This window comes from Staurois parvus, unplaced genomic scaffold (assembly GCF_062004578.1).
Source record: "Staurois parvus isolate SC_StPar_1 unplaced genomic scaffold, SC_StPar_1.0 ptg000562l, whole genome shotgun sequence".
Taxonomy (NCBI): domain Eukaryota; kingdom Metazoa; phylum Chordata; class Amphibia; order Anura; family Ranidae; genus Staurois; species Staurois parvus.
The window spans coordinates 11,881,365-11,895,481 of record NW_028318358.1 but is presented as its reverse complement, the minus strand read 5'-3'; the positions used below and the strand labels follow the sequence as shown (position 1 = coordinate 11,895,481).

Sequence of the window (14,117 nt, the reverse complement as noted above, 5' to 3'; positions counted from 1 at the left end):
GGGGAGCTGATACTCTACCCCCCCACCGCCCGTATGACTGTCCCATTGACCTGTTACCTGGCTCAGAGTTTCCTTTTGGGCGAATCTTCCCCCTTTCGGAGCTCAAATTGGGGGCCCTGAAGGAATACATCGAGGACAGCCTCCAGAAGGGGTTCATCCACCCCTCCACCTCTCCGGCAGGGGCGGGAATTTTCTTTGTAGAAAAAAAAGACAAAACCTTGAGGCCGTGTATCGATTACCGGGAGTTGAACAGGGTCACAATAAAGAACCGTTACCCACTGCCATTGGTACCGGAGTTATTCCAAAGTTTAAAAGCGGCAGTGGTTTTCACAAAGCTGGATTTGAGGGGAGCATACAACTTGGTTCGCATAAGGGAGGGGGACGAGTGGAAGACGGCATTCCGCACCCGCTTCGGCCACTTTGAATATTTGGTCATGCCTTTCGGGTTGTGTGGATATCTTTGTTATCGTCTATTTAGACGACATTTTGATTTTTTCACCTTCTTTGGGGGAGCACAGAATACATGTAGCAAGGGTATTGGGGCGATTGCGGCAGCATGGGTTGTACGCCAAGGCAGATAAATGTTGCTTCGAACAATCCAGCATTACTTTTTTGGGCCTGATTATCTCCACCACGGGGGTCGTGATGGACCCTCAGAAGGTCGCTGCAATTCTGGCCTGAACCCACGGACAGGAAAGGCGTCCAACGATTTATCGGGTTTGCAAACTTTTCATCAAGAACTTCTTGGGTCTGGTCTCCCCATTACTCAGCTAACCAAGCTTGGAACTCGGTTCAGATGGACACCAGAGGCTCAGGAAGCTTTTGAAGCCTTGAAGAAGCTGTTCACCTCGGCACCCATTTTGGGTCACCCAGACGCCGCCCTACCCTACATCTTAGAGGTAGATGCATCGGAGAATGCAGTAGGTTCCATTCTTTCCCAGCGGAAAGGCACCAAGGAATTGCTCCATCCGGTAGCATTTTTCTCACGGAAGCTTACCCCCGCGGAGAAAAACTACGATATCGGTGATCGAGAACTATTGGCGATCAAAACGGCGTTAGAGGAATGGAGGTACCTGATGGAAGGCGCCGTGCACCCCATCTTGATATTTACAGATCACAAAAATCTGGAATACCTGAGGACCGCCAAGCGTTTACGCCCACGACAGGCGAGATGGGCATTATTCTTTTCGAGATTTAATTTCCACATCACGTACAGGCCTGGATCAAAGAATACAAAGCCAGATGCGTTATCACGCATGTACAAGGACGCCAAGGAGATCCCAGTGCCCGACACTATCCTGTCCTCGGGTAACTTCTTGGCACTTCAGTCGGACCTTCGTTCCAAGATAATGGAGGCGTCCACATCCGTATCAACCCCGGTCGGAGGGCCCCTCCAGAACAAGGGGGGACTCCTATGGAGGGAAGATCGGATTGTGGTGCCGGAGGAAGCCCGAACCCTGGTCTTGGGACATTGCCATGACCACCCGATGGCGGGGCACTTTGGCCCGGAAAAGACCCTGGAGCTTCTCCGACGCTCCTTCTGGTGGCCGGACATGGCTAAAGATTGTAAGGGCTATGTAAGATCCTGTATCACCTGCCAGAAGAACAAGCCATCAAGGAACAAAGTTTGGGGCCTGCTGCGGCCTTTACCGATCCCTGAACGACCTTGGCAAAGAATCTCGCTAGATTTATAGTCGAGCTTCCACCATCGCTAGACCACACGGCAATCCTTGTGGTCGTGGACCGCTTATCCAAAATGGCCCACTTCATTCCACTGAAGAAAACTCCCTCGGCAGCCGAGACTGCGCGAGTATTCATTCGTGAGGTTGTAAGACTGCATGGGGTCCACGAAGACATTGTCTCGGACCGAGGAGTCCAGTTTACGTCAAGATTTTGGAGGGCACTATGCAAAGCCCTGGACATCAAATTGTCCCTTTCCTCTGCGTTCCACCCTCAGACTAACGGACAGACCGAAAGGACCAATCAGACCCTGGAGCAATACTTGCGATGCTACACATCTTTTGCTCAAGATGACTGGATGCCACTTCTACCCCTGGCGGAATTCGCGTACAACAACGCTTGCCATTCAGCAACGGGGCAGTCCCCGTTCTTTTCCAATTATGGGTTTCACCCCGTCTTCCTCCCGGATTTGGTCTCGGAATGCACAGTTCCAGCAACACAAGATGTAGTAACGTTTTTCTCCGCAAACAACAAGAAATTTCAAGAGGCCATCAGTCGGGCCCAAGAAGACTACAAGAAGGCATTCAACAGGAAACTGAGGGGAGATCTGGTGTTGCTGCCTGGGGAGAAGGTTTGGTTAGCGACATCCAATTTAAAGATGCTTTGCCCTTCAAAGAAATTGGGACCTAAATTTATAGGCCCCTTTTGTGTGAAGCGGATGGTCAACAAGGTGGCTTACGAACTTGTCCTTCCTGACACACTCAAGATCCACCTAGTCTTCCATGTGTCCCTGCTGAAGCCAGTGAACCCAGATGCCTTCCCTGAACGAGAATCTAGACCTTGCGGAGGCCATAACGGTCGAAGGAGAAGAAGAATTTGAGGTAGAAACAATCCTGAAGTGCCGAAGGAGGGGGGGCCAGACCTAATTCCTAATCAAATGGAAGGGCTATGGCCCTGAGGACAATTCTTGGGAACCAGCCCATATTGTCCATGCACCCAGACTTGTCCGGAGGTTTTTTCGCGATCACCCGTGGTGGAGAGATCGGGTGGGCATCCGGAGGTTGCCCGTAGGGGGGGGGCAATGTCAGGGATCTCCTCGATCCCCGTCGCGATGGTCCCGGTGCAGGCGCAGTGCGCTGCCCTGTGCAGGGACACGGGCACTAGGTCCGGGCCGGCCGCGGCGTTCGAGTTCGTGCATGCGGAGTAGAAGCTGCGGCCGCCCGCTGGGCACCAATGGCAGCGCAGGGCGGGATATTTAAATGGCCCTGAGCTGTCATTCAGTGCCTTCTGGTCTTACCTGCATCCTGTATCCTGTGAACCTGTGCCCTGTAAGTTTTTGACCCGGATTGTACCTGACCTTGCTATATTCTCCTGTCCTGACCCTTGCTTTGCCTGACCTCTCTCCTGGATGCCCCCTATTGGATTTGACCTGCTGTTGCTGACCTGGCGTGTGACCCTGCCTTGTACCTTGGCGTCCTCTCTGTTACCGACCCGGCCTGTCTGACCTTGCTCATCCATCCATCCATCCATCCCTCGCAGGGGGGTCTTCTGACCTCCTCATATCAGACTCTTTCCCGTGGAAGCCCTCGGCGCATACCACTACCACTGACGGACGTACCCAGTAGCCACGACCTGGTCTCGGGGTGCTCCAAGTCCATCCCCACCATCAGGGGCCCTGGTGAACAAGCACTCTGGGACTTAGATTCCGTGCGCTGGGGACGTCTATTCAGTGGAGTGCTAGTGGTACCGCCGGGCGGTCCCTTACAATGTACCTGTGTATCTATATCAGTTTAGGTTTGGGTTTGTTTCACCTTGTATGTATTTGTGTTAGCTTGGGGTTTGGTGCACTGCGTTTATATTTGTATTGTTAGTCTTAATAAATTGTCTTATTTATACCATATCTGAAGCCTGCGTTTCCCTGTGTCAGTACACACATCTCTGGTCACACCCGCATCCCTGACATTACACCAAGGCCATCCTGACCAGAAGTGGCTGCACAGGGAAGCCATCTTGGCTTGTTGCTGAGAAGAATGGATCTTGATGAGGTGGTGTATACATACATACAGTTCAATACAAGAGGGATAGGAGGGCCCTGCTCCTTGGAGCTTACAATCTAGGAGGGAGGGGCTAGTGGTACAAAAGGTAGTAACTGTGGGGGATGGACAGGTTGGAAGAGTAGAAGATTCCATTATTAGCTGAGGGCAGGAGAGGGATGGGAGATTATTGCAAAAATGTTACCCTATGTCATCCTATGACAGAAAGTGTATTACTAGCAGGATCACCAGGTAAAAATAAAGAAAAAAAGCCTGAAAAGAGAAAATTAATGCAGACACTATATCTAAGGACTAGTATGCTGCAATACATTACATACTGTATGTTTTTCTTGGGATTAGAAATGCTTTAATGAATTGAAAAACAAATTAGGTTTGGGTTTATGATTAGAGAAACATTTTTGCTGTTCACCACCATTTACTGTATATTATTAAAGACCAGAACTCTCTTAAAGCAAAAACTAAATAAATAAAGAATACAACAGATTTGAGATCCACATGCAGTTTATTGAAGATATAAAGAAAAGACAAGATATGCAAGCCTGGGATGGGATAATCCAGTAATGCATTATAATGGATTTTATATACAAAACACCTCAAATTGATATCATCCATTACTTCACAAAACAAAGAAAAGCAGGAATGTCTAGGATGGGCTACAGCCAAGACCCAGTGTGGATGTTTCACTTACTTACAGGGATACATACATTTATACATGACACCCTTGGCACATGATATCTAGTGCAATTCTCTGGTTAATGTATGCTGTAGGGGCAGGTTTCCTTTCATACTTGAGACTACAGTATGTTCTTGATTTTGTTTCAGACAATGATCCCATAAAAGAGAATTATTCAACTGGACATAAACAGTAAGATTTTTAGCTATTAATATAACCATTTTTTTCACCAGTATCAGTGTAGTATGAGAGCAATTGTACTGGATTTAACTATATGGGTTGTTTAAGAATGGTCCATCTATTAAGTTTGTTAGTAACCTTACTGCAATTAGCTAATCAAAATCTTATTGAAAATATCCAGTTTATGGGTTATTGTGATGGGGAAGCATAAATTGTTTAAATTATATTCAGCCATATCCTGAAGAACAACAAAGGACAGGGCCAGGCTGATACAACTGAAGATGACTAGGAAAGCTAGGCTCATTTGAGCATGCTGACAAAGGCATAGTAAAGTTTGGCTTGGAATATTGGAAATTAGTGCTATGACAATGGGGCATCTTAATAAGATTTCTTGACTGAGGATGATGTTGTTTTTGAGACAGCCACTGAGGATCTTGTGGTAGATGATTGGTTGTAACCACTGCTTGCTTGGGCACCACCACTGCTGTACCCTCCTCCGTGACCATATCCACTTCCTCCGCCTTGACCATATCCGCTGCCTCCTCCAACAACATATCCACTGCCTCCTCCAACACTGTATCCTGCTCCTCCGCCAGCACCAAATCCAGCTCCTCCGCCAGCACCAAATCCAGCTCCTCCGCCAGCACCAAATCCAGCTCCTCCACCAGACATATTTGAGGAGCCTCCACCAACCACAGCTGGAATAAAAAATAAAGAGTGTTTTATTTTCTCTTTATTTAGATAACAGAGAAAAAGAGCTGTAGTCACAGAACCAAATTATACTTACAAATGCTCACATTGCTCTGTACATGTCCAGACATTCTGCAAAAGCAAAAAGGAGTTTTTTTTCAAATTATTGAGCTAAAAATGGTTATCCTATCTATTGTAAAAATTTTAAATTAGAACAATAGTCTTACTCCCATTCTGCCTAAAATTCTACCAGACTTATTGAAAGGTATCCACACTCAGAAAAACTGACACTTGTTATTCATTAACCCTTACCCTTTTGAGACAAATAATTTAGAACCCCCAAAAGTGATATTCAGTTATCAGTAGATCGTTTTGGGTTGGGTCACCAACTGATCTTAATAGTCCCTTTTGGGATATTGCAATATAATCTTCTTGTTGTTATTTCTACTTCGGGTGCAACTGGGAGAATGACACCTCCCTGATATTGGCCTCAGTAGTCTGTTGACTTGTGAACAAAGACCTCCAGAATCACTGAGAGATATGAAAGATTGTTAAATGACTTAAAATCTTAGCACCACTAAATCTGAATAATTCATTTAATTTGACCTCTCTTTTTGTACATCTAATGCAATATGTATTTAATTTCCATCTACAGGACTTAACATTTTTGCAAATGTAAGACACATCATAATGCTAGTGAAGACATTAGTAAAGATAGTTTCAAAGTTCATCAGAAATTGACAGTTTACTCCTTCTGTTGTTTTAAATAGGATACTCTATATATCATTACAAATCTCTGATATCTAGCCTGCTAAGATTTGCTAACACTCACAATACAATAGCTTGGAAGCCTCCCCTAGATAAAATTATATAACATCATCAGAGGAAGGCATGGCATTATTATGACTTGGATGAATACAGATAAAGTTTAGAGGAAACAGATATATGCTGTGCATAAACTGTAGTTAACTAATACAAAAATAAATTTAACAGACTTTCACCCAACCTAGATGCAAAAAAGCAAATACATTTTTTAATTTTTTTGCATTCTATAGCTTTTTATAAAACGGCTATTATATAAAATTTCAGTCATTTTTGACTGTGATGACATTCTAATGGCCATACTACTTTCTAATGGCCAGAACCTTTCTCATCCTGTTTGCTCTAAGGCTCATTATATTGTGCCCAGCCTTAAGAAGCTGCCAGTGAGTCTCAGCCAATTCCAGCTGCTCATATCACATATAAGTTAAAGACTTATTCTGCTGTTCACAGCAATTGATAGTCCTACAGGAAACCTGTACCTGCTCTTTATATTTTATGTCTATCTTTTACTCACCTGTCCTCTTCTCCTTCCAGCAGGAGTCTGTATGTGCCAATTTCCACATCAAGGGAAAGCTTGGTGCTCATTAGCTCTTGGCAGTCACGTACTTGACGGGCCAGGTCTTCCTTGGCCTTCTGCAATGCAGCCTCAAGGTCAGCCAACTTCTTCTGGGCATCCTTTATTGCAAGTTCTCCACGTCCCTCGGCCTCTGAAATTGAGGTCTGAAGTGCTGCAATCTGCAGAATATTGATATCATTTTACTATCTTAGTTTAGACTGAATGATCTTTATCTTTTTTAATTTGAATAAGATCTACTTGGATCTTTTTGTAACACAGTAAAAGAAATTGCTCGTGTAATGAGACTTAAGCTTCCAAAGAAAATAATTCAAATCAACAAGATACCTGTTTTTTGATATTCTCAATCTCAGATCTCAGCCTCTGGATCATACGGTTTATTTCTGCCATCTCACTCTTGGTATTCTTCAAGCTGTCTCCTTGTTTTCCAGCTGTAGCCTGTAGTTGCTGATACTAAAATGAAAAAAAGCAGCTCTTAAATTTTAGCTCTTTTTTAAAATTGAACAAATATAGCAATAGGAAAGTACTAAAAGAAAAGAATAATGTACAAGACTACAAAAGCATCTCTGGAGCCTGTAGATGCATAATTCCTGAATCCCTACATTTTAAATACATCTACAAACCTATCTGTCTACATGTTAACCTACCATAAAGTTTCAAAAAGATATTTATATATGAATTAAATATATATATATATATATATATACACACATACATATACACACACCTGTGTGTGTATGTATGTATATATATATATATATATATATATATATATATATATATATATATATATACTGTATATTTCCAGGCAACAATGTTTACTATTAGCAATACAGTAAAAGTCTATATAATCAATTTACAATTTGTACATAACAATCTTTCATAATTTCATAATTAATATTTCAAAACTGGTTTCCTAAGTCTGAACTTGCATTGGCAAGTTATCGACCCAAGCTAAGGGGTGTGGTCTAATTACTTGTTCTGAGTTTCAGTGTACATGCAAAAGTAGGTAAAATGAACTTACTTTATGGGCAAGTAAGCCTTGTGTTTCAGCTTTGCTCCTCTCTGCAACAGCTTCATATTGTTTCTTTGCATCTTTCAGTAAACCCTCAAGGGCTAAGTCCCGGTTATTGTCCATAGATAGAATGACAGAGGTGTCACTTGTTCCTCCTTGTGCACCTTGAAGCTCCTGTAAATTGCATACAAAAATCAACAATGAAATTTGATAAATCAAGTGACAATTTTGTAAGAGGAGAATCCTCCTCACTTTGTGAGATTTCCTCTTTTATTTGCATCTCTGGGAAGTAAAGTGGAATCTCCCCAAAGGTACATAGATAGAAAAAATAAACTGGTAGGGATTTTAACTTTTCCCACTCAATCAAAAGCTAGAAAAAAGTCTTTGGCTATGCATACACTTTAACCATGTCTAAAAATAAAGCATTCTTACAGCATCATATAGCATCCTCAAGAAGTTCAGCTCCTCTGTGCATAAATCCACTTTAATTTCCAACTCTACTCTGAGCATGAATGCAGCATCCACATCCTGAAAAAGAACAACACAAAATGTTTCACTTTGCATGGCATAGTCACACTGCAAATATGTTGGGTTCATCTAGAACATAGTTTTTCTTGATCTATATCTGGAGCTTTAATATATCTCTGAGGTATCCAAATGTAACTAGGATACTTCGATCCCTATTTACAATGCTAACATCATTAAAGCCCATGTAGAACACATAATTTTACTGGTCTTTATCTGCAATGCTAGCTTAACTGCAGCTCATTAAGAGTACATAGTTTAGTTTGAGTTTTTTTTTTTTACTTGGTTAACATTACTGTGTAATCAAAAGGATGTTAGTTTGCAAATATACGTTACCTTTTTAAGCACCACAAATTCATTTTCTGCTGCTGTACGCTTATTAATTTCATCTTCATATCTGTATAGACAAAATAAGTTGACAGTCTAAAAAAATTCTCTATCTTCCTTATTATAATCACTTTTAAACAGTAAAACTAGAAATATGTTCTGACAATTGACAAAGCATACATACTTTTTCTTGTAGTCTTCTACCAATTCTTGCATATTCTTTAGTTCATTGTCCAGACGGCTTTTATCGCTCAATAGACTTTCAAGCTGCCTAGAAAGAAGGCTTATGAAAGCCTCAAAAATTGGTTCTAAGCTAGGCTTTTTTGTGCCACCTTTGTGCCCTTGTTCTTGTAAAAGTTCCCATTTTGTCTCTAGTACTTTGTTTTGCTGTTCCAAGAACCTAACCTGTAACCATGAAGGACAGCAAAGTTAGTTTCCTATGCCCAAGTCTACTAAGAATAAATAAGATCAATTCAAAGCAGCAAAAAGTAATGTAAAAAAATCTTACCTTATCAATGAAACCTGCAAATTTGTTGTTCAACGTTTTGATTTGTTCCCTTTCCTCAGTTTTTACTTTTTGAATGTTTGGATCTATTTCCACTTGTAGTGGTTTCAGAAGGCTTTGATTTATGCTCACTTCCTGGATGCCACCAGGAGGACACATAGGGTAGCCATGATCTCCTCCATGTCCTCCTGCACCTCCACCAAACCCTCCTGCACCACCACCAAACCCTCCTGCACCACCACCATATCCTCCTGCACCACCGCCATATCCTCCTGCACCACCGCCATATCCTCCTGCACCACCGCCAAATCCTCCTGCACCACCGCCATATCCTCCTGCACCACCGCCAAATCCTCCTGCACCACCAAATGCTCCTCCACCATAGCTTGACCCAGCACGATGAAATGAAGCGACTGAACTTCTCTTTCTTCCACCAAGGCTTTGGACACTTTGTGATGATACACCTGCAGAATGATAGCCGCCTGATCTTCCTCCACCAAGTGAACAGACACTAAAGCCCTTTTTGCTTCCACCACCACCACCACTTTGCATTTGCCTAAAGTTGTTCATAATGGCGTTTAAAAGGATGAAGTTTGAAGGAAACAAAAGAAACAGATAAGACGAAGGAGACTGGGCCCCTTTGCACTGAGAGACCAAAGCATCCCTTTTTATCTGTTTGAAAAAGTTGGGCTTGGTTGCATAGGTGTCTGGAGGCCAGCTTAATGCAATAGTGGGTTTGGCAAAGCTGGCAGCCACCCATCAATCTGCTAAACTGATCACACCTATGGGAAATATTGTTTTGATTGCAATGCTCAGTTTATTTATTCTATATTAGTGTACCTGATTGAGATGTTAATAGTTCAAGAGTTACAGAGTATAAATTTAATTGTGTCCTTTATTCTTCCACTGTACATTATTAAAAAGTTAAGCCTTTGGGGATTTATTGAAATGTTCTCACGATCATTAATGTGTTTTCAATTTTGATGTGTAATCTTATAATACAGGAGAAATTAGTAATTACCATATGTGTGCATTGGATATGTATATGGTCTTGTGATTTTTTTTGTTGATAAACCTGATTGTTGAAGTGTATTTATGCAATAACAGGTATAACATTATTTTACTTTAGTAATATAAATTATTTTGTTTATGAATTTGATGTTTTATGTTATCAGGAAACAATACTTGATAATATTAGTTTTAGATTCTGGCGATGTAGATAAATATTCTGCATTGAAAAATGTATTTAACAAGACTCTGTCACTTATCCCATGCACAGTATCTTGAAAGTCCTCATTCTCCCACCAGTTTATAATACCCTACCCTGCACTATTGTGCTATTCAATTCCCCTGTTGAAGCCGAGAGTCATATCCTGTAAGCTCTATGTTGGATGGCATTGGTCCCTTTACAAAGTTGATTTCATCATCATCCTCATGTAAAGGTGTTTGGGTCTGGCAATTGACTGCTCGGACACCTTGGCACTATATCATGGGAGGAATCCACTTGATGCCCCATATTTAGAAGCACTAGTTCTTTATCTTTATGGAAGCTCCAACACAGAAAAAAGAGTGGTAGAATCATTGCAAATTAGAGTATAAATGAATTGGTAAGATGGGCTGATAATAAGTTTTGAGACTTTTTCTTTAATTGTCAAAGAGTCTCTTTATAGGATTTGTGGTGTCATCGCAACTTTATTAATATCATAATGAAAGTATAAATAGGCCTTCTTTGGCAACTTGAGGACATTGTTTTAGTAGGTTAATACCACTGTACAAGGGCAGACTGACCATTTGGAAACTTGGGCACTGCCCGAAGGGCCCGGGGTCAGTAGGGGGCCCCATGAGATGCCCCTGGTACCTTTTTCATAGGCTTTTTTGAGTTTGGGCAAGGACACAGGGGCCCCATGATCCCCTATTGCCCAGGGGCCCCATGAGTTGTCAGTCCGCCCCTGCCACTGTAACAATAAAAAAGGACAAAATAAAGTTTAAATTAGTTCAGAAAACAGTTTTTGACTACTTATCACTATTGTGTGTATCATTGGATAAGTATACCATTACCTAAAATAAACATGGCACAGTATTAAGAAACGTATAATTAAAAACGCAGACAATGTGGCTAGTGATGTGAAAAGATAAAATAGTACTCATTCGAATCACCAGTCAGGTAACAATAAACAGCTACCTGAATGAGCCTGAGAATTTTATCCCTTCAGAAATTGTTGTCCAGTAACATCCATAGTTATTGTTAGCATCAAAGCATAACATGTGCACAGAACCCACACAAAACTGATTTTGGAAATTTGATTAAAAGCCCAAACTTTTGTTTTTAATTTTGAATAAACAGCTAGAACCTCTTTCAGGTTTTTATTGCTGTCTTTGCCCATTTATTTGTCTTGGTGACCATTATCACTGGCAAAGTAAATGTACCCATTGTCATAGTAACAGAAATAGAGGGGAGATCCTTCAGTGATGACACCTGTTCCAGCAACTGGCTAAATTTTCTCTCACTTCCTGTCATGTTTTGTATGATTCTGAGACTAAGGACATTGTAACTCCTGTGCATATACGCAAGCATTACGTCACCCATGGTCAACCAATGACTGAAGACAGAAGAAGATGAGGAGAAGGTGACAGTTGTGGTGATAAAGTGATGAATTGGAGTTAGGACCTTGCATCGCTGTGTACTATAGGGTGACTTGATGTCCCCAATGTCAGTGGAGAGTCCCTAATTTTAGGGGCTGTCCCCAGGAAAAATGTCCCACCATTTTGTCCCCAGTTAAAAGAATGCGTTCCTGATTATTGTCCAGCTTTTCTGTAATTGGCGTGGTGTGCGAGGAGAGAGGGGAGGAATGTGTCTGTTCCCAGCTGTTCCCAGGATATTGATTATGTCACATGCTGATATCATGTGGTCTACCCATTCCCATCCCTCTGGGCTTATGGAGACTTTTTTTGTGGGAGTTAAGGATATGGATTATTTGCCACCTTACTCTTCTTTGTGACGGTGACCTTCAGTGCATATCTGTGCCTGGAGATGGTACAGATACTAGGGTACAAGGCCAGGACAAGGGGATGTATGCGCATCCAGGAGAGGAAGCTGCCTAATGCACAGTGTTTTGACGTGGGGGAAGGGGATCTGCCATGTGTCAAATAAATCAGTAGTGGACTGGGAAGACTCACCTGTTTTGCCATGCCAAGATCCAGTGAGTATAATTTAGAAAGGGGATAATTTGTGCTGAAGGTTATTTTTTATCATGGGGGAGTGGGGAATTTTATTGAGAGCAGGGAGGAACTCTATGCTTTACTTAATTTTGGCCTTCACACTCTATGTGTTATGCACTCTTGATCCAGAGCAAAGCAGGCTTGCTTATGCCTGGTACACACATTCAGTTTTTTTTTTCCTTTCATTCAACCCAGCAGGCTGAACAAAAAAACCTGAGAGATTGCTGTACTAACACAAGAGATGTTAGTGCAGTGATCTCTTCCACTGTGCCTTTGTGTTCTGACTGGGTTACTTGCCCCCAGACAGAACACACTAATCAGCACTCGCAGCAATTGGCTACAAGAGCTGATCGGATGCTGGTTTTCCAGCATGTCCCTTCAGCCAAAGCCGGTCCTTAGAGAGGCTTCTGTCAGAAGAACAGCTGTATGCATGATCCAAATGTCAGCCGGTTCCTACTGAAGAGGATATTTGGACAGTGTGTACCCAGCTTTAGGTGTTATTAGACCACACCCCTTTAAGACCCCCACGCTGTTAGAACAATTTGGCCACACCCAACATTGGGTGTAGTGTGTGTTGCATTCCAATATATTGCCCCCACTGCTCCTCCCCTGTCCCAACCTCAATAAAAGTGGGCATGTTCGGTAGGATGTCCCCATATTTCATTGTGAAGTTCTGATCACCCTAGTTTACTAGAAGGTAAACATATTAAAAGGTGAAAATAGTGCAAGAACTCTAGGGACCCGCAGCATATGCAGTTCCCCTTTAAGCATTCGTTAACTGCTTTATACAAGCATCAAGACCACATTATTACAACTTTACTAGGATCATCACTGCTTCTGCATAAAAAATTAGAATGTAGTGAAGGACTTGGTAATTTTGTCCATTCTGGAGATGGCAATGAAGAAATCGCAGATTGCTGTTGAAGCTTTATTATTGTAGGTTCTTTTTCATGTGTCAAAACTCTAGGTGATCCTTATTCAAAGTTTTAGATACAGATCACTAAGGAACTGGTGCACTGATAATCAGTCACAATCTAAACCAAGACCACAGACCTTTTCATGGACAGGCTGATCAGGTTTGTGCCCATGTTATTAATGGAAAAACAACACAAAGGATAAACATTACACACACATAACCCAACAAACACAACTGACATTATCAGTGCCTAAATACTGTGAAGTTTGGATCTGCAGGTTCCTGATTTATGGTTCTGGATGATATGCACAGGCCATGGAGACCGTGGAGACTGCACCAGTGTGTGTGTGCGCGCGTGTGTGCGTGCGTAGCACTACTACACACACCTTTCCTAATAGCAAAGGGGGATTGCAGGAAGACCTGTATGTTTACTTCTAACTGCCAACATCTCAGTGCACGTCCCTGACTAATAAATAATTATGTTCCCTAGCTGTATCTTATTAGCATTTATTAAACTATGGGCGGTATTATGAAACTTGATTAGCAAATCTTTTGAGAACCAGAAGGTAAAATGCTTAGATCAGAATATTTGAAGGCAAGTTTCTGCTGAGATAAGTAATTTAGCAAAGGGAAAGTGCACTGGTGGTTTCAGTAGATCAAAAGCCAGTAAATAACAAAACCAAAAAAAAAACAAGAATACCAGGACTACGCAACATAAACTAATGTATTTTATCATACTAGAAAACCTAACAGATTCACTTTACAGGGGGAACCATAAGGAATCAGTACTTACTTTCCATCTGCCATTCCAATGTTTACATACTTTCCAATATTTACCCAGTGATGCTCTTCCTGCCTCTCATATGAAAGTGCTTGGGCAATTAACTGTTCAGGCACCAAGTGCTGCCTTATGGGCAGGCAAGGGAAACGCATCAAT

At 42.0% G+C, this 14,117-nt stretch overlaps 1 protein-coding gene across 1 annotated transcript; it reads right to left on the bottom strand.

Moving 5' to 3' along the window:
• Window positions 1-4,217: 4,217 nt before the first annotated feature.
• LOC149450839 (keratin, type II cytoskeletal cochleal-like) lies at window positions 4,218-9,705 on the bottom strand. The gene is made up of 9 exons (XM_089691482.1): window positions 9,049-9,705; window positions 8,725-8,945; window positions 8,550-8,610; window positions 8,121-8,216; window positions 7,698-7,862; window positions 7,001-7,126; window positions 6,614-6,834; window positions 5,375-5,409; window positions 4,218-5,285 (listed from the first exon to the last, which is right to left on the bottom strand). Exons 1-9 carry the CDS (start codon window positions 9,613-9,615, stop codon window positions 4,966-4,968), a joined length of 1,812 nt encoding a protein of 603 aa, XP_089547608.1. The 5' UTR covers window positions 9,616-9,705; the 3' UTR covers window positions 4,218-4,965.
• Window positions 9,706-14,117: the final 4,412 nt, after the last annotated feature.

Coding starts and splice junctions, on each gene's coding strand:
- LOC149450839 (XM_089691482.1), bottom strand. CDS start 9,615: ATGAACAACTTTAGGCAAATGCAAAGTGGTGGTGGTGGTGGAAGCAAA. Junction 8,217..8,549: donor AATTTGTGGTGCTTAAAAAG/GTAACGTATATT, acceptor GTTCTTTTTCAG/GATGTGGATGCTGCATTCAT. Junction 7,127..7,697: donor AAGGCTTACTTGCCCATAAA/GTAAGTTCATTT, acceptor TTTTCATTTTAG/TATCAGCAACTACAGGCTAC.